At 44.0% G+C, this 19,768-nt stretch overlaps 1 protein-coding gene across 4 annotated transcripts in view; it reads left to right on the top strand.

The window, feature by feature from the left end:
- The window catches only part of slc12a5a (solute carrier family 12 member 5a), a 102,735-nt gene that overhangs the window by 36,685 nt on the left and 46,282 nt on the right, over nucleotides 1–19,768 (top strand). Inside the window, exon 1 of one of the 4 annotated variants that reach the window (XM_088389359.1) lies at nucleotides 5,111–5,519. The exons of the other annotated variants lie outside the window; for them this stretch is intronic. Within the exon in view, the coding sequence (XP_088245485.1) occupies nucleotides 5,465–5,519 (55 nt within the window). The 5' untranslated portion in view covers nucleotides 5,111–5,464. Of the gene's footprint in view, nucleotides 1–5,110; nucleotides 5,520–19,768 lie in introns of those variants that run through there. 4 annotated transcript variants of the gene reach the window in all.

The following is a 19,768-nucleotide window of genomic DNA, read 5'->3' as shown; positions in this document are numbered from 1 at the left end:
TACACCAAGTGACAAGTGTTGTGTTACACTTTGTGTTTATTGGCGTTGATAACGGACGGTCACGCTAAGCACATTATTACCAAATTGCCTGATAGCTCTCTGTAAATAGAATCCGTCAGACACTGGTGATTTTTGTCCATTAGAGCCAAGTGAGCCAGTCATCAAGTTGCAGTGTAAGCCTCCACCTATTTGCACTCGGCTATTCCCAAACTCACAGATGCATTATATTTATTCATTCAGATATTTTTGCCATCATAATCATATTGTGACTTTTAGGACACTTATTTAGTCGTCATTAGCAAGCTCAAATTTACTCATCAGTGGTGTGACAGCGAAACATGTGTGGTGAAAATGTAATGCAGTAGTTTTTTTTGTTTGTTTTGTTTGTTTTGTTTTTACCACCGGTATGCAGCCTTCTTCTCATTTGTCTGTGAGGGTCAAACAAAAAGACATTCCATGGCACTCAAGCCTCTGTGATGTTAAGAATAAAAAAAAGCTGCTTGGTTGCAGATAACATGAGCAGGCCTGGAGGCCAGGAAGGAGCTGGCGGCAGCACCTTGATGCTCCTGAAAACATCGTTGAAGCCTTTTCATTTTGACTGTGACGCTTCTCTTTGGAAGAGATAAAAGTGGGTCACATTTTCCCTCCTCCTGCTTTCCTCCTGCTACTAAATGGAATGATTAAAACGTCAAATAATATGAAATAAAAAATATATGACATAAATAATATAATGATAAAATGAAATTAAATATTTGATGCTGTGATAATGTGTGTGTGTGGGGGGGGGGCAAAGATGGATCGCTGGCACGTCTCTGCAGGAAAAAGTCGGCTCCTGTTGGAGTGCTTCTTATTCACTTTTGTTACCTTTTTTCTCTCCTGAAGAAGACACATGGGGTTGGTGTTTTTCCTTTGGCTACATCTTTATCTCGCATCTGGCTGCCGAGCGGGCGAGCGAGCGCCTGCCGCCACAGCTCAATACTTCTGTCAGTTTCACCTTTTTAATGTAGTTGCATGTCAGTCTACACACACACACGTACATTTTCCATTGTCAGGAAAAGCATGCTATTGACTTGAAAGATGATCAACTATCCACCAATATAAATGCTAACCCTTTTGTAAAATGTCAACTTTTTTTTTTTTCATCTTCTGGTTGGCATCTCATTTGTGGCTGAGTCTTTTAACAAGTGTTATTTAGCATTGTGTGTGATTTTTCTGCTGTTATAGTCAATCAGCTTTTGAGGGACTCGTGTAAGATGTCATACGGTACGTTTAACTTCTTCTAATATTTGCTGTCGAAATATTAAGCGGTCTATTCCACAAAGCGGGCTAAGGCCCGCTTTTAACTGTTTCAATGTCTAGTCTAATTTTTGTCACCACGTTGTCAGGTGCGCCACGGATGTCTAATAGATCGAAAAAATGCGTTCAGTCCGCAAGAACGCCAACTAGCCTGACACAGCAATGTCTGGCAAATTCCCAAACACGATGAACTAGACTTGCCCCTGCTCAAAACTAAAGAAGCGCTCGTTTTTATGCCGTGCAAAAATAGAGATGCCCATGCCACGAAATGCGCATTACCATGCTCATCAATAGGAGGTATGTGATTCCTGACATCAGCACATTTTACATAGAGCCAGTCGGAAAAGAAGTACGTACAATGCTCGGAGGCTTGTCCGAAGCAAGATGATTGTCTTTGATGGTTTCACAAGTTCCTGCAGATGCAACAAAATTCTACTGCTCAGCATCTGAAGACTTGTCAGATGCATGGAGAGCTTTTCTCAGGTCAAAAGGCAGGATTTATTTATTTATTTATTTATCTATTTATCTATCTATCTATTTGTTTATTCATCAGTTTATTTATGGGTTCATTTTGCTCTGAACACCACCATGCTTCCGCCCCCCACACAAACACTTTTTCACACTAATGAACAAGTTTGTCAATTTTGCCTGATTGGTCACCCTCACATCCTGCCCGTCATGTCCCTTAATGACCTAATGACAGTCAACGTTGTTGGCCACGTGTCCAACACCAGGGAGTGAAGTGTAATTCCATTTATTTGATGAAGGACACACCAACAGCTGGTTGATTGGATGAGGCCAATTAACGGCAATGCTGTAAAGTTATTTGTCATTTTGGCAGCGGCAGGTGCAGTCGTGGATGAGATCAGCCATCAAGTGTCATAAAACACACGTTACCTGGGAGCCCAGTAAGCAGCCCGATGTGGTACTTTAGTGTAGATTGTACCTTGTGAGCTATAAAATGACTCCTTCTCCTAATCGTGTGTGATGGAGTAACAGGCGTAGTTGAAATGCAAAAGAAATTCCCTTCTGCCTGATTTTTTTTTTCCGCCTCCACATTCAAAAAGTAGGCACATGACTTTTTTTTTTTATGTAGTCCAACACGGTATGTTGTAGTCTCTCCACGTCCACCCTGTTGTTTTCTGACTGCTGTAAAGTACTCAGTGCCCTTGTCAACACCCAGAGATGCTCAGACAGCCCATCATGATTTGGATAGGTTCCAAAAACGACCTGAAGAGGTGAAGCTTTTTCACGCAGGGCTGCGAGTGAAACAGGCTGTTGTTCTTCAACAGACATCTACAGCCGTATCCACCACCACGTGTCCTTATCATGTCCGTTGATCTGCCTCTTGGGCTCCAGGGACATCAGCAACTAGCTTCTCTGCTCTTTCCATATCCTATGTGGCGTTTCTTGTCTTCCACCTACGTATATCCTCAGAAATTCCTCTGCTATGTGCCCCCCATCCTTGTTTGTAACTATGTCATCAATTTGTCTCAATGATAGCCGCCCCAGCAGCCTTTTTTCCACCACTTTGAAAGCAGTTCATCATTTCCTCCTAACTATATCCCAAGCAATGTCAATGTATGATCATTAAATATCAATTAAACGTTTAATTATGAAATTAATTAAATATGGATCAGATATCTATATGTAGACACTTGATCAACATCAGTAGAAAATGCCTTTGATAAAATCAGAAATCAAAGCCCGCCCCCCCAAACAGCATGCAACAATAGTCTACTCACAAACAAACAATTGTGTGACTGCTGTCTGCACTTCTTCCAGTCCACCTCATGTCGCAGCAAAGCGTGGTACAAACGCTTTAAAAATAAAAATGGCATTCAACTAGGGCTCATTGTCCTGTGTTTAGTGCAAGAGAAAGGCCAAAAGTGGCACAATCTGTTTTCTCATATTTGAGTCAGCAAATGGAAGATTTGAAATGATTCCCTGATGCCGAGAAGTTGTTTTCAAAGCTCACCGAGAATGCGTGTCATGACTTATTCAGAGTGTCCGCTAATGTTGCTGTGCATGATTCCCCGGCCGGCCGGCCGGCTGGCTGGGCGGCCGCCTGCCTGGCCGCCTGCCTGCCTGCCTGCCTGCCTACCTGCCGCAGCACCTCTACGGCACATTTTCAGTCTTAAGTCCGCAGTCCGCCGTAACTCGCTGCCCCTCATCTCAAATGCGGCACGCTAAAATCTATTCAGAGCATGACTAAGTTGATGTGAGGACTCATGCGTGAGTATGAATTGCTGTCGGGGACATAATGCAGGATTGCCTCTCACACACTAATGAAACACTCATATGCACTAATAATGCACTTTCATGCACACTACTAAACCGCTGTTACAGGCGAGAGCTTTTAGTTATGTGTGAGATCATTTTAGTGGTGTGTGTGAGAGTCTTTCAGCGATGTACGTATGTTGGTAAAATAATATAATATTATATACTATAATAATATCTAAATAAAATAAAATAATAATACCTAAATAAACTGATATCTATGAGATTATTTCAGTAGTGTTTGAGAGAAAAATCCTAAATGATGGCTCCCTTCCTTTCTCCCTCCCTCCCATCCCTCCTTTTTGTGTCTGGTTCCCTTTGTATTGTGCCGCCACTTTCCATTTGAAGAGGAAGGTCATGGCAGCTAAGGAAGCACAGCGAGGAAGTGGTTGCAAAGAAAGATGGAGTGTTTGAGTCTCCATTGTGAACGGGTCGATATGACCTCAGATGGGGTCCGCACGACATCGGCGCACAGTAATGGCGTCCCCCACTAAGGCGTCGGAGCCTGCTTGGAACGTTCAGGATGTTTGAAAAGCACTGTTGAAGGTTGGGGGCCTTTAGTTCAAAAACATGGCCAGCCAGTTGTCACGCACAGTTAAGCACACGCAACGACTTTGGCAAAATGACTCTTATTTGTCAATAAGTCCCCGTTTCAGTTCAGGCTTACGTTGTGACATTTGTCAGGGCCCAATCAAACCCGACGACCTTGAAGCTGCAGTCGTTTGCAGCCATTCCACTGAAGGCTGCGTCCAAGCATTTCTCTCATCTATAAAAGGCGGCGGTGGGCGCCACACCAGATGGCTTCCAGTCGTTTTTGCACTTGTTCAAGGCTCTCCTTTCGGCTCACAAATGTTGCAGCACGTTTTGACTGGCAACAAGCAAAAACTCATGTACTTCAGTCACAATCAAACCATCAAATATTGACTATTTGATATACTAATGTAGGCCAAATGCTTCAGTCAAAATAGCCTTTTTACTCAAGTGGCAGTACACGTTAGCATTTGATGGAGGCACCTCCCAAAATGTTGTTTTTGTGGGTGCTGCTAATCCAATAACAGGCGCTTGTTAGCAGACAAGACAGCGTTAAGTTGCGTCTTAAGAAAATAAGAAAGCCTTCTGATGCCCCAATGAGTCAGCAGTATGTGCGTAGAATTGCACTGGCACAAAAGGAATGAGGGTGCATTCATTAAACATAACAGGCTGCAGGAGAATGCCAGAAAAGTACAGCGTAGAATGCCAAATCAGCTTTGGAAATGTTTGTGCTGTTAATGTTCGTGCAGCTATTGTTTTATTTGACTTTATTTTGGTCAGGCTAGTTGTACCTGTGAAATTTGCCTAGCAACAAGTGTGAGGTGACCAGCCAAAACCATTGTCATCCAAGTCGTTTTTCCTGATGAATTTCCTCAAAGCTCGATCAGGTGAGTCGAGCCAGGAGCCCCACGGTGCAGTTTTTTCTTATTTTTGCCAAACTCCTGCAGATTTGTCCTCCTCCTCCTCCTCCTCCTCGTCCTCCTCGTCCTCCTCCTCCTCCCTCCACTGTCGAGAGAGAGAGTGAGCAACAGCGATCGGACCGAGCAACAGAGTGAGCGAGTGAGAGAGTCACGCTTTACAAGGCAGCCACAGAAGAGACGTCAAGAGGAGGACCTAGCGAAAGAGCGAGAGAGAGAGTGAGAGAGGGGAGGAAAAAAATCCCGCTCTCCGTTCTGCCGCCTCTCTTCGAGCATCCAGCGAAGAGGAGCGCGGAGGGGGACACCTCAAAAAAGCGGCTTGGCACATTTCCTTGCCGCCTCGCCTGGCCATTTCTGCGGCAGGAGAGCTGCCCCACGGCCCCTCCATCACTGACCACAAGAAGTAGCACCAGGAGAAGACGATCACAATCCTCGTCGGGATGCTTAACAACCTGACTGACACAGAGGAGGGGGACGGGGGAGCGCAAAACCAGGGTGAGTGATGGGATGTGTCACACATGCACACGCATGCACGCACATGCACACACATGCACGCACATGCACGCACGGACGCACGCACGCACACGCACTCCAATCTGTCCATGCAAGGGGGATTATATTATGACATGACAAGTTGAGGTGGATGTTACGCACAGCATTGCTGCCTTAGAAGTGCTGGGAAAAAAAAACAAAAAAAACCCCAATGTATGCGTGTGTGCGGCCCGCCCGCTTCATTCCTTTTACTGCAAAGATGCTGTGACACGAATAGTAATTCACTCGTCCCATATAGATGACACCAGGTGCCAGTGCGAGGGCATTACACTACATGCGCGCACACACACACACACACCCTCACAAATCATTTCCCGCCGCGGTCATGCAGCAGTTTTGCCCAACTCTGATAGGAAACCTATGGCGCAGGGGCTTTATATGGTCCTGAGAGGAGATTTGGTGTGATCTGACATGACCATTTGCCTCCTGTCTATCCCCATGTCCGTCTTCTAATACCTACCCGTTGAAACATGCTTGTGCGTGTCGCACACTTGTATTTTCTCACCTGTTTCTGGATTTTGGGCTCTCAGTTGATCCAGTGAGGAGACAGGTTTGTGGATGAGAGCACCTCTACCTGTGGAGGGCCTAATGATAAAAATAGATCATCATCGGGCGCATGAATATTTAACTAAATGCGGGCATCTTTTTTTTTTATTCCATCATGGTATTGAGGTAGCGATTTGAATGGTGAATTGCTGCACGTCTGAGCTTTTGGTTAGTCAGCGGTCTTTATCTGTTGCAAGGTAAATAATCTATGCAGAGAGAACGCCACATACGCAGTTGCCATGTGTTGCTATCTTTTTGCTCTCTCTTGCTCTCTTGCTCTCTCTCTCACGCACGCACACACACACACACACGCACACACACACACACACACACACACACACACACACACACACACACACGGGCGCACACACACACGGGCGCACACACACTCGTTTCATTTAGGATTACAGCTCCCTCAGCTATAAAGTAACCTCGCATCCTCAGGTATTAGAGCCCCCCCTGTTTAATTTCCTGGCTAAAATTAATGTTGGTGCCTCATTTGAAACCAGCACAATCAGCATTTCCATTGAATTAATCTCAACATTGACAAGTTCATCTCAATAGTTAACCTACACCTATTCGCTATTTCCAAATTCACCTCTTCACATTTTATCTGTCAAATGTTTCCCTCGCTATTCATTAAAAAAAATCCCCTATTCCATTTTTTCCCCTCTCAGTTATGTTTATACAAAATTGGGGCGAATTATTTCCAACTTTTTCCACCAACACAAAAGTTGCTCGAATGTGTATAGTCGTAGTTTGGCAGATTGACGGTGGGATCTTCGAACGAGAGCGATGTCGGGTTGTGTCACTGTCCGTGGTTCTGATTGTTCTCCCTCCACATTGCCTGCGTATACGCGTGTCGCTGTCCGTGGTTCTGAACGTTCTCCATCGCTTGCCTATACGCTGCCGCTGTCCGTGGCTCAGAATGTTATTCCTTCACACCGCTTGCAGATACACGTGCCGCTGTCCATGGTGCTGATTGATGGTGTCCATTACATGCTCGGGCGTATCAGCCTGGCGGAGCAGAGACGTCTACTATGCACGAATGAACATTTCACATTACCGTTAACGTGACCAGACACGCTGTTGTAATCTGCCTGATTACAATATTACTAAAAGAAATATAAATATATTTAAAATATGACCAAAATGCATTGCTGTATTCACCCATTTGCATTGTTTCCTGTAGAACCTCTTCTCAGCCTTTTGCATATTTGACTCATAGGAAAGAAGAAATTGGTGTCAAGGATGTTGAAGTGATACATCTCATGATACACAAGAGCTTGGTATGAGAAGCCAAGTTTGGTCTGGGTTGTTGATACAAGTTTCCGGTGCATTAAGGGGGGTGTAAATGTAGCATATTGTCACGTCTCGTCCCCAACTGCTCCACTAGGTGTCTGTTGTCTTGGTTTCTGTCTGCGTGCTCGCCCCTCCCCTCCTGTGTGCCCATGATCAGTGTGATTGTTCCCACCTGCCTCTCTCTCGTTACCTGTCGTGTATAAAAGTCCTGTCTGCCTGCCCCTCACTCCCGGTCGGATCATTGTTAACGTCATGATGTCTTTTTGGTTCCAGTTGCTGTCATTTGTAATGTCACCCTGTCATTGTGTTTCACGTCTTTTTCGGTCAGTCTTGTTGTTAGGTTTTGTTAGGTCATGTCAGTTGCCGAGTCTGTTAGTTTGCCTTTTTTGAGTTCACCGATAAACCAAGCTGGTCCAAGCTGCACCTGGTCGTCCTGCTCCATGCTCCACCCGACCATGACAGCATATATGTACTGTCTAATAAGAAAGGGAGCAATGTTCATTTATAGATGGGAGAGAGGTTTAGCCTGGGTTGTTTGTGGAAGTCACAGCAATATATGTGAAGATCCAGATTCCAATGATATGCAAGTGTTTTGGAGTGTTAGTTTGCGGTCTCTTCATGGATTAAACCATGAATAAAGTTTACAAACATTACAACATCGGGCAGGGTGCGTCCATTATGCTACCAAAAGCATTGCATCACAAAAACTAAACCAAAGAGACAACAATTGACACAATATCTTTTGGCACATTCTGTATTAACAGCTCTTTATCATAATTGTTTTATTGGTAAACTGTTTCTCTATGTCCTGTATTTAGCAGTTGGGAAACTGTCTTCCATTCCAAATTGGGTCATAAGGAAGCTTGAGAGGCGCACGTTGTTGCATCACAGCCAAAATGACTCACAAGCGGTCACGTTGCTCACCCGCCGTGCCGATTTATTTGATTTTTTTTGACAGAGGTGGGATGCGTTTGAAGGAAACATGACATTATAGTTGGAATGACGTGGATGCATTTCAAATTTTCTAAACAAATTGAAATCTTTTCACATGAATATTGCTACCATGTTGCTGCTCTCCCTGGGTCAAAGTCTTTAGCTCAGCAGGTCATGTGACACATAGATCACACATTGCTCTCCAGAGGCTGCCATGTAAAATGTTATTGCTATTTGCATCATGAAATGTTCAGCATGTGGAGGGGAGGACAGATGACCCGAATGACTAATTTGATCAGTTCTGATGGAGTCTAAAGTGACTTTTTAAGTATTTCCTCTTTGGATTTAACAGCAATCCCCAATAATTAATTGTGTATAGCCCACACAAATGTGCTGGCAAAAGTGAGCAACATGACCTTATTACAGTGTTAAAATCTATAATGCCAATTACAACCCACACTAATAAATACAATCTCAGCATAATTATCTTTGCGAATTAGAGCATGAGGTGTACCCAATATTTTGGCCTATCTGCAGCAGCATCAAGCCGTGGCTATCTCCATACGCTCCATGGCTGTCCGCTCTGCATCCAGCCTGCACTCTTCTCATAGCCATGAATAGAGTGTAATCATGTTTTAGTCATAGCTGACTGCATAGTACTGCAAAGTACCCCCCCCCCCCGACCCCTCTCCCGCCCCTCGTTGCTCTTCAGGGGTCGCTCGTTGTTGTTGTTGTTGTTGTTTTTTAAGGACACTGCATTTAGTGATACACAGATATCACATTTTTTCAGTGAGGGGTGGTTATTATGTAAATTAGCTCCACTGTTACGTAACAGCTGGCTGGATTTTCAGAAATAGGCAGATTTACTTGGCTGTTCCATTTCACACTTGGCGGGTGGGCAGCTGCATCAGGGACACAACTATTTGATTTTGTGTAGTTTGACATTTCTCATAAAATACCTCCTTTAAAGAGCCATATTTGACGAAATCAACTTTTTTTTTAGCTTTTACCTCAATGCTAATTGCATCGAAATTCCTCACCAAAAACACCCGCCATGTCCTTTTTATTTTTATCAGTGCACTCTTTTTGTCGCATTGAGATTTAATTTAATCACCACAGTTAAAATCCCGCAAGAGCATGCAGCGGATCCTTTTTCCGCCCCCAATAATCGGGACCCGCCAAGGTTTTCTGAGGTAACAAATTTCCAGTGGACGGAAGGATGGATGAACTGAGGCAAGAAGATGAATCATGCCCAAACAAGCCCAACACGGGGACCTTCATCTTCTCTCTCATTTATTTCATCATCAAGAGCGGGCAGCGAGCAGGCGGATAAAAGGGGGGGGGGAAGCCTGGCCTCTCAAAGTAAATGAAAATGGCCTCTGAGGTTGTCACTGCATGGCCGACACGGTGTGAAAGTGCACCATTTAAGCAGCTACTATATTGCCATGGACTCAGTGCTGTTATTACATTCTGATAGATGTGGATCAGCTTGTGCTTTCATTGTGTTTGGAGAAGCAAAACACATTTGGAGATGGATTTATTCAGGCCAATGCAGATTCCCATACAAACGACCGACGAATCGGCCAATTCATTTGAAAAAGAATCAAATTGCTTTGCTTTCGGTGATTTCTTAGCACTTGTATACCCGGCTTCTGACCTGAGGTTGACCGCAGCACATGTACGCTAGTTGAACTGAATGCTCCAAAGTGTCCACAGGTGTTAATGTGACTGTGAATACTTGTCTCTATGTGCAATATGATTGGTCTCAGGTGCAGCCCTCTTCTTTAACCAAAAATCAGCTGAGGTAGGCTCCAACTTATATGTACATGGAGGATTTTTGTCATTTGGTTCTGCTGTACTTTGAGGTAAATGTACACATTCTTTTGTTGCCTTAGAGACAGCGTCCTTGACAGCTCTCTCAATTTCCACCTGTGTTTGGTGTTGCTGAGTGAGGAGATGGACACGTAATGAAAAGCCTCACATTGATTTGCTCTCATTCAACCTCGCTTACCTTTAGGCGCTGATGTAACAACAATGCGGCGGCAGAGTCATGCGCACCAAGTGCCTCGTGTGTTCCGGGATTTCTCCACCTTACTTTTCGTCAAGGTGAGGAGAAAAAAAAAGGAATTTGGTTACCATGGTTACTATTGCCACACATGTATAGGTATGAGACGAACGAGGTCAGCCGTAACTGGCTGTATCCACTTGTCCATCCATCCGGTTTCAATCCCGCTTATCCTTCTTTGACTCATGGCTGGGTTGAAGCATCAGAAGCAGGATACGCCCCGGACTGGTCGCCGGGCACAAACATACACAATCCCATGGACATTTTAAAGTCCTCAAAATTTTTCTAAAATGGAGGAGTATTCAGCAGAAAATAAGCAAACTTGTAATTGGAAGTGTGAGCCATATGCGCTAACCACTGGTCTATTATGAAGCCTTCAACACTTCCTTTGTGTATAAATCATCCACATTGTAGGAGTCATGTCTGTAGGTACCATCTCAGCACCATCTTTCATTGCCAAGGTAACGAGCGGCTCCATGAAACGTGCATTTTCCCCCCCTTTCATCTTGAGAGTGGTCGTTCGCTACAGCGCGCTCATAGTCACGTGCCGGCAGCACGTGTGTGATTTAGTCTGGGTGTGTGTGTGCGCGGCTGTGTGTATGTACCCACCGTGACTAACAAGCCTGACGAGTGCGCATTAAAGAGTGCCAATGAGGTTTTTCCAAGGCGCCAAAAAGCTTCCTTGGAATAATAATAATTGTCATCATCATTATGATATAACTATATAGTATATATATAATTGTAAAATACCAATGCACAGTATTTTTACAAAAGCGAATGGCAGATTGTGCCGGTATTGTACGGAGTTTGTTCAATTGCTGTGGTTTTCCGTACAAAAATGGCCAACCTTCATTTCATCAATCATTCGCCTTTATTTAGTGTCCAATGAAACGTGTGTGGCTATCATCAGCGGTTGCTTTGAAATATAATGCATCTGTGTTCCTTCCACAGTCCTGATCCCTGCTTAAATTGAAGTTCCAGATAAATGCAGAGGGCCTTAGTGGATTAGGGCTCATCATTATTAAAGGGGCACACTAAGAAGCCAAACTGTAATTTGAAGTGTGAGCGGCCGTATTTGGGAAATTTGCCTTTTTGTTTGTTGATGGTGCTGGACAATTCCGCTACACTCATTTACACATGAAGGTATTGATTAAGGTTTGTTGTGAAGTCTTTGCGGTCATGTACAAATGGAGGCTCCGTCTTGTGTTGTAACAAAATACAAAAAGTTTGTTAATTGAGCTCAATAGAATTTTCACATATCGGTAGTTTACATCACGACGTATTTACTCCACTCTATTTTCCAATTAAAATGATGCTTTGTTTTGATTTAAGTGAGCACCTGTTTGATGATCATTTGTACCAATCGTTGTATATCCCACTATAAAAGATACTAATAATTGGTGAAATAAATGAGCTGATGCTTTTATAATGAACTTTTGGAAGTTCCGCTATACACTACTGGCCCTCCATTTGAGTAGTTGTATTCATAATTCAAGTGCATGTCAAAACACGCGACGTATTCATAGCTCACCACGAGAGCGCAATCAAACGCCACTTAAAAGGCACCAAAGCGGCGGTCGCCTTTCACTTAAACAGGAGCAGGCGAAGTGGATGTATGGATCAGATGTGTAATCTCCCCATCAAATATTTATGCCGCTTGGTTTGAATTTCACACGCCGTTCCCATGAGTAGAGTGTTGCCTTTGGCAATGCTGACCACTTAGACACCTCATGCTCTCTACCTCCCTTTTCAGTCTACCTCCCTCCGTCGCTCCGTCCGCCTTCTCATGTCGCCTCAAGTCCCCGCCAAGCTTGTGTCTGGGCCAGATATGGCTGCATGAATAGTATTTCCTGTCCAGCTCTCGGTAATTGGAAATGAAGCGAGCGTTTGTCGGGCAGGCATCTCTGTTGGGGCCGGGAGCCGGAGATGACATTAGCTCAGCACCCCCCTCCTTTTTTTGGCTATGTTGTGGAATGAAAGTGCTTGTTTTCTAGCCACAGACTACTCGAGTTGCTATCACAGCTTTTTAATGTATTCTCTGCTCGAAATGGCTATGTTCCATGCTTGCTTCCACTTCTACCAAACATGTGCTCAAATTTGATATGGTATGACTTACAAAAATAGTGTAAGTCATCAAGTCACACGGTGCTCCGTAGCATATCCCACTACGGATCTTCAACAAAGAAGCTGAAAGGACTTACTGTTTGGCCTTACGGCCCATTTGGTATCTCAAGAGTCAAATATTTGCTTTGATGCGGGCTCTGGCAATGGACTCAAATAACCTTTGTTACTTACCAACATGCTGGACAAACAAAGCGGACCTGCAAGACACCTGTTGTTGCGCTCGATCAACGAAGCTTCTTTGCATTCAATTGATTGGGTTTTTCTCTGAAGCTTTCTTTCACACATGAAACCTTCCTCACCATTTCAATCCTCATTATTACATGTATTATTTGAAACTTAACCATTCAATAATGCATCTTCTGAGGGATCTGAAAGCTTCTGAAAATAGACACTCACATAATTCATGATCCATTAAGTAACACTTATTTTTATTCTTGTTTTAACCATGTATTCTACATGAAGAAAAAAAACATACTGTATATCTAGCAACCCAATTGACCTACGTAAACATCTCTCAAGCGCTCGCATGGAGTTGCAGACAATTGATGGTCATTTAGTTGCGTGTTGGCTCTTTTGGAGCTATGCTGCCAATAGTTGTCACCTTCTCACTGAGCCTTTGGCTGACAATTTTGTAACACATTTACTCAGCCTCAATTTCTGTAACATCTCAAGAAAATCAGACCACTTTTATCCGTGGGATGCTGAAGCATTCATTGGTCATGAGAGATGGGGGGGCATAGTGAATTAGCAAGCGCTTCTAGCTTAGAGAGGAAGAGAAAGGAAAAAATGAGTTAAAATGCAGAAGCCTGGAGGGTTTGTTGTTTTTCCTCTATGGCAGCTGTCACGCTGGCTTCCAAAGCGAGGAAACAACGGGGAATAATAATCATCCCATGTTACGAGCCGGGAGGGCCTGACAGGCTTAATGGCTCTTTGGTGGCCAAACCGTCTCTGACTGAATGAGGCCATCCCATTGGTACATATTTAGGCTTTTAGGGCAGGAGGCTGGCTCTGTGTCAGTGCCTTAATGCACAGGTGACGTCTACACATCTGAGGCGTCTCTTCTTACGTCTGCTTCTCTGGCAACCTACAAATATGGCCACAGATGGCGTGGAGCCAAATGTTATGCAAACATCTCCACAGCCTCTGGGCGCGCTCATTTTAAAGTGAGGGGAAGAAATAATTGATGGATTCTCAACTCCAAGGCACCCCCTGGTGTCGCCGGGTGAATTTTAAGCATTCGCTCAACAATGGCGACTTTTACGCCATGCATGCGTTGATGATATTAGGAAGGACGTCTCACCTGACAGGCTCTGCAAATGACAGTCGCAGCAGCTCCACCTTAATCATACAACTTTCCGCATCAACAGCATCACAGTTTCTCCTCCGACGTGCTCTGGCCGCTAATCTTCGCAGTTGAATTATAAAAGCACCCCTCCGCCAAGAAAAAAAGGAAAAGAAATTCAGCTGTGAAAATGTAAATCCGAAAATGTTTGAGCAGAGCGTGAGTGAACATGAAAAGCCCAAAGCGGAAAAGGCTTAGTTATTCTGGTGAGTAGGGCACAGAAATCACACAATCAAATACAAAAATATCAATTATTCATCATTTGTTGAATTTAGAGCTTCTTACTTGCACAGATGGGATTTTAAATGAGGTGTATTGCAGTACATATTCTATTTCAGGTGCATGCCCTGCCTGCCTGCCTGCCTGCCTGCCTGGGATTAGTTTCTGTTTTGCGCTCTTACAATTGAGCCCTACCACTAAATTTACCTCCATGTTACACAAATATGACCACCGTTATGTAATCGCTACACTCTAGATAGATGATAGCTAGAGCATGGAGATGTGGAAGATAGATAGATAGATAGATAGATAGATAGATAGATAGATAGATAGATAGATAGATAGATAGATAGATAGATAGATAGATAGATAGATAGATAGATAGATAGATAGATAGATAGATAGATAGATAGATAGATAGATAGATAGATAGATAGATAGATAGATAGATAGATAGATGGATGGATCATCGTAGGCAGATAAATCATCATCAGTTCCGCTCCATGCAATGAAGCGTCGCGAGGAAGCTGGGAGAGCCGCTCGCTTGCACGCTCGCTCGCTCGCTCTTTCGCTCGCTCACTGGTTTCTATCTCCAGCCTCCATCCTAAGCTAGTTGCCATGGCAACATGACTTTGCATTCCTTTTCACCTGCTTGCCGCCGCCTCCTTTTTGGATGGCTCTCCTTCCCTCCGCGAGCCTTCCTTGTCTTTGCACTGAAAGCGATGAGGCTGACTGAGCCGCAGCGCGCTAGGTGGGGGCGTCGTCCATACTGCGGATATTAGCTCCAATAAGAGCATTTGATATATTTTCATTGTCGCTAACGCGTGCCCGCCGCTCTCCGTCCGGCCACCCGTGCGCAGCCCGCCAGTAAATCCTACGAGGCGCAATGTGCTACACCGTTATTATCTCTTCACAAGTGCTGACTAACAAAAGACTGGTTGCGGGGGGGACTTGGTGATTCATGAGCAGCCTGTATGTGGTCACCCCGTGGTGAGCCTGGAGACTGATTTGCATTGGGGTCAAGCCTCCGTGGGATAGAGCTTGACGCGTTCCAACGATGGAAAGCCTTTTGAACATTTATTGGAAATGACATGACGTCCGGCTTAAGGTCCAATCGACTTCCTCCGCTGTAACTGAAAAAAACCTGACATTTCAACAATTGTCAATGGCAACAATGCTACGGAGCATGTTAAGACATACTATAGTTTGCAGAAGCAAACATAGCAACAGATTTAAAAAAAAAAAAAAAAAATCACCTTGAGTGACGGACGCTTCAACAAAGTCATTTACAGCAGGCAATGTTGTCTGTGTGTTATTGAACATAATAATGTGGTGACAGAGCGTCACTTGGCATCACTGCAGTTATTCTTTTATTCTGCTCCCACTGATACTGCTAACGTTACAAATCAAATAGCAATTGAGCTTGCCAAAGCAGGCGACACGAGAAGATGATGGATGGATGGATGGATGGATGGATGGATGGATGGATGGATGGATGGATGGATGGACGGAGGAACGGACGGACGCAAGGATAGTAGGATCCAGAGCAATACTAGAGTATGAAACTAGTTAGGCTGACTAGTGCAGCACAGTAGTGTTTACTAGTCAAGTTCAATTTAGTACTTGTAGTTCTACTCATTTGATGCCCTGCTAGTGTGCTGAATTATCTTGCTATTGGTGCATGGGCCTTAAGCTGCATTGGAAAGATATTGAATAATGCTCAAATGGCTTTTGGTACGCTCGACATTTTTTCCTGGAAGTCCGAGTGCTAATTGGGCACTTTTAATCAAGCGCGTCGAGCAGAGTAATGATGTGCCGTGCAGCCTCCTGCATGTAATGGCAACGGAGATGGAAAGTGACAGCCGCTCCTCCATCAGGAAGACGGCACAGCCGTGCGGGCGCCCGAGCGAGGGAACCCGCTTACAGTCGAAGCCCGCTCGACTGTCCTTTCAAATACCCACAGCCGTGACAACTGCATGGGAATGGAGCCTGGCAGAGAAACAATCGATTGTGAAAGGCCATAACGTGGCCAAGGAAAGTCGCCTTCCTGGAAATTGCCCGGGCTCTTTCATTGCAATTCAAAGGAAACTTTGTTTTCCTTTTGCATGCTATGAACGCATTTGATTGTGCGCTGGCTGGTGTGACACGCTCACTCACATTTTGTGTGCATTAAAGCGAAAAAAGTCACCTCGCCGCTCTAATCGAATGTGCACGGCGGCGTATACGACAGACAGGGTGGCACCGGCGTCCCTGGCTCGTTAGTACCGCATCTGCAGAGGGTCACACAAAACAAACGCAGCAAACAACTGGGGAAAAAAAAATAGACTCTCCAGCATATCACAGGGGACTTGCTTGTATTTGGAGCATGAACAGTCATGCATGACCATGCCTGAACATGTGCACACCAGTGCAGAGCTAATTGGAATACACTTTGTGCGGACATGGGCTGGAATATTTATAGATACAACTCAATGAAATGAGTCACAAAGATAAAACAGTTTAACATTCTATTTTTCCCTCAGATTGATTGTCCGTCCATAAATTCAACACAGTATAATGCATGAAGGAGAATCATTGGGACATAATACACAACACTTCATTACTATTGTGGATGGGCAAACCTTTGTCAAGGGCATTAGGGGAGTGGAGGCCAATGGAGACATTGATTAATGACTTAATGAGAGGAAAACAAATGCATATCTACAACCATCTCCAGTAATACTTCCGTTAAGCTGTAAAAAAAAACACATGAAGTTGAACAGTCACATGGTCTTATTAACACTTGCAACTGTTGTGTCAGTAGCCTGAATAATGTCGGCGCCCTCAAAAGAAATCACTGATCTGTAATCTCAGCCATAAACTATGCAGAGAACAGATGTCCGTTCAAGCCCGCAGACATTGGGAGAAGCATCAGGAGAGATAGATGAGGATTAGGAGGGATTGATAAGGATCTGGAAGAAATAGAAATTACAATCCGGGTGATTACGATCACTAAATATCATGATGATCTATTTGGGCGTAAAAATACTTCTTAGAATGAGAAAAGCTTGGATGATTGATGGTATTCAGGAAAGCAGATCGTATTGATTCATAGTGCTCCGACTCTCAGAAGACAAATGACAAGTCAGGAAACATGATTATGACTAGGGGAGCTTGTTCATTTATGGATAGAAAAAAACTCATTCAAAATGGCGGCTCGGTAGCAATATGTTTGTAAGATGTCTAATGTTTGCTGCAGGGCATTTAGTTGGTCATTTAAGAAACTTCCGATCACAAAAGAAATGTTCCGCAGCCGATTGGTGTTACACAAAGTGCTGGAGGATTACCCGGTTAAGGTCTGCGGAGATCTCGTGTGAAGACACGCAGCGGCTTCAAATTTGAAGGCTCCCCTGCTGTTGTCGACTTTCTTACGTAAGACGCAACAAAGTAAGCCGAGGTGACATGTCACCGCGTTCCTCCTTTTAATCGGCGTAGGCTTGTTGACATAGGTATCTGAAAGATTCATTTGGACCACTGCTGAGGACCAACGAGGCATGGATGCCGGCAAGCTCTCCAAATGAAGTCTCATCATCTGCAGCATTTCTTATTGCTTCAGTCAAAGGCACAAAAACTAGGACAAGGCTCCAGAGCCAAAAATAGAACAGTCGAGTCTTTTCAGTGCATTTAAAAGTTTTCAGCTTAACTCATTGATCTGTCATTGCTGCTTGCAATTGGGGCTTGTGATCAAATTTGCATGTGTTTATTATTATTGTTTTTTAGTTTGGAGTGAGTGCTTCTTGCCAATGGTTTTCCTCAGTTTTCGGACTACATAGCTTCATATTGACTCCAAAGAGACAGACCTCCATCTAAAGTAAAGGAATCTGATAGTTTGGCCAAATTTGAGCATTTTCACTCTCTTGCAACAAAATTCAACAAATGATCAGTTCAGCACAAAATTACAAGTTACCTGAAACAAGAGTGGACACAATTCTAAAAGATAAATATATATATATAAAATAATCAAATAAGGTGCGTCGAGAATGACTGCGTTCTACGATCTGCTCAGAAAACGTTTCCGCATACTCGCTCTACCAAAAGTCGGGAGACTCATCCCCAAAGCCACTTTGCTTTTGTAATTCCAAAATTGGCTTGCAAAAGGCTGCAGGGTGCGACACGGCGCTCCACGTCTTTCAGACTCTGCAATGATTGATGACACCACAAAGTCCAAGTTGGTTTCTATCGAGTCATATCCTCTGCAGTCAACACTCCCACACACACACATTAGTTTGTTAAGTGCAATAGGAATGCATCCAGCTGTAGCTTGCTGTTACTGTGCATCCCTGGGTGATACATCAAAATCCTGCCTCAAATCCTAACACTTGCAAAGGGGACACATTTTATAAATCACCTCAGGAGGGGAGAGGTGCAATGTGTGCAATGTGTGTGTGTGTGTGTGTGTTTCTCATGCATCCTCTTCTGTCATCCTCCTTGAAAAAGTGACCTCTATGTACCTGTCATACATCGTCGCTCTGGAAAAGGCAGCGTTGGTGCAGTGCAGCAGAGCGGCATGCCAGCCGGCTCACGCCAATAATAGAAAGTCATGGATTAGAGTTCCACTCACTGCATAAATTTCAATGGTTGGTGCGGCTAAGATTCTTGTTTTATTTAGCTGAGAAAATAAGGATGTTAAAAGAATAAATAAATAGAATAAGCGGGGGGCGAATGACTGCATGTGTAACTTTATTAGGGTTTCCCGCAAAAATGTAATAAGGAAAGGAAACTTGAAAATGGCCATTCTCAATCTAATTAAATATCCTAAAATATCGTGTCATTCAAATATGATAAATAAGTGTCATTACTTGTTCTCTGAATGAGCTTCGTGCAGCTTTTCCAATATGCAACAACTTTCATTTTACTATGGTTACACAAGAAGAGAAACCCACACACGTACACACTAACACATGCACGCTCTAGTCTAGAGGGAGGTTATGTAACATACAGAGTCCAAAAAAGGAGGGGGTTGGGGGGGGGGGGCGTAGAGAGCGAGGTATCTGTGCTGTGCCGTCGAGCCCGTGGCAGCGCTTCCGAGCAAAGCCGATTCAGCTCCATGCTTTGGCCGGCCGGCCTTTCAACTGCACGTGTGTGGCCTTGTGGCCTGCGGTAATTAGCTTTATTTACTTATTTATTTAGTTTTGCCTTCTTCCCGGCATTCCATCGTCAAAGGTGGGAGGGGTGGCGAGGAGCATCCCACATGTGCATCCATATCAGAGACCTTGTCCTCTGCATTCTGCTCCAATGGCGCACTTGGAAAATAAAGCTCCCGCAGTAGTCGTGTCCCATCTGTGTGTGTGTGTCATAATAATAATAATAATATCCATTCTTATTATGATGATTATTTTTAGTATTGCCCTTTTTGCTTTCTATTTATGAGGCCTAAGGCAATTCCCCTTCAATTGCGGTCTTATTCGGCTGAAGCCGCCAAACCCATAGGCAAGTCTTGATTGGCAATCGAATAAATAGTTTATAGTATTTTAGTCAATCTGTTTGCTGAATTAAGGACTAGATGTGTGTATTTCTGGCAAAGGGATGCACGTGATTATCATCACCATAATTCCAGTACGCAGTCATTCCCTTTGACGTCATGACTCTGAGGATGACATTCTCGACAGTATCTGTGTACCG

This window comes from Syngnathus floridae, chromosome 11 (genome assembly GCF_059516105.1).
Source record: "Syngnathus floridae isolate MCC-2025c chromosome 11, RoL_Sflo_1.0, whole genome shotgun sequence".
In the NCBI taxonomy this organism is placed as follows: Eukaryota; Metazoa; Chordata; class Actinopteri; order Syngnathiformes; family Syngnathidae; genus Syngnathus; species Syngnathus floridae.
The sequence above is the reverse complement of the archived record's forward strand: the minus strand, read 5'-3'. Positions and strand labels throughout refer to the sequence as shown.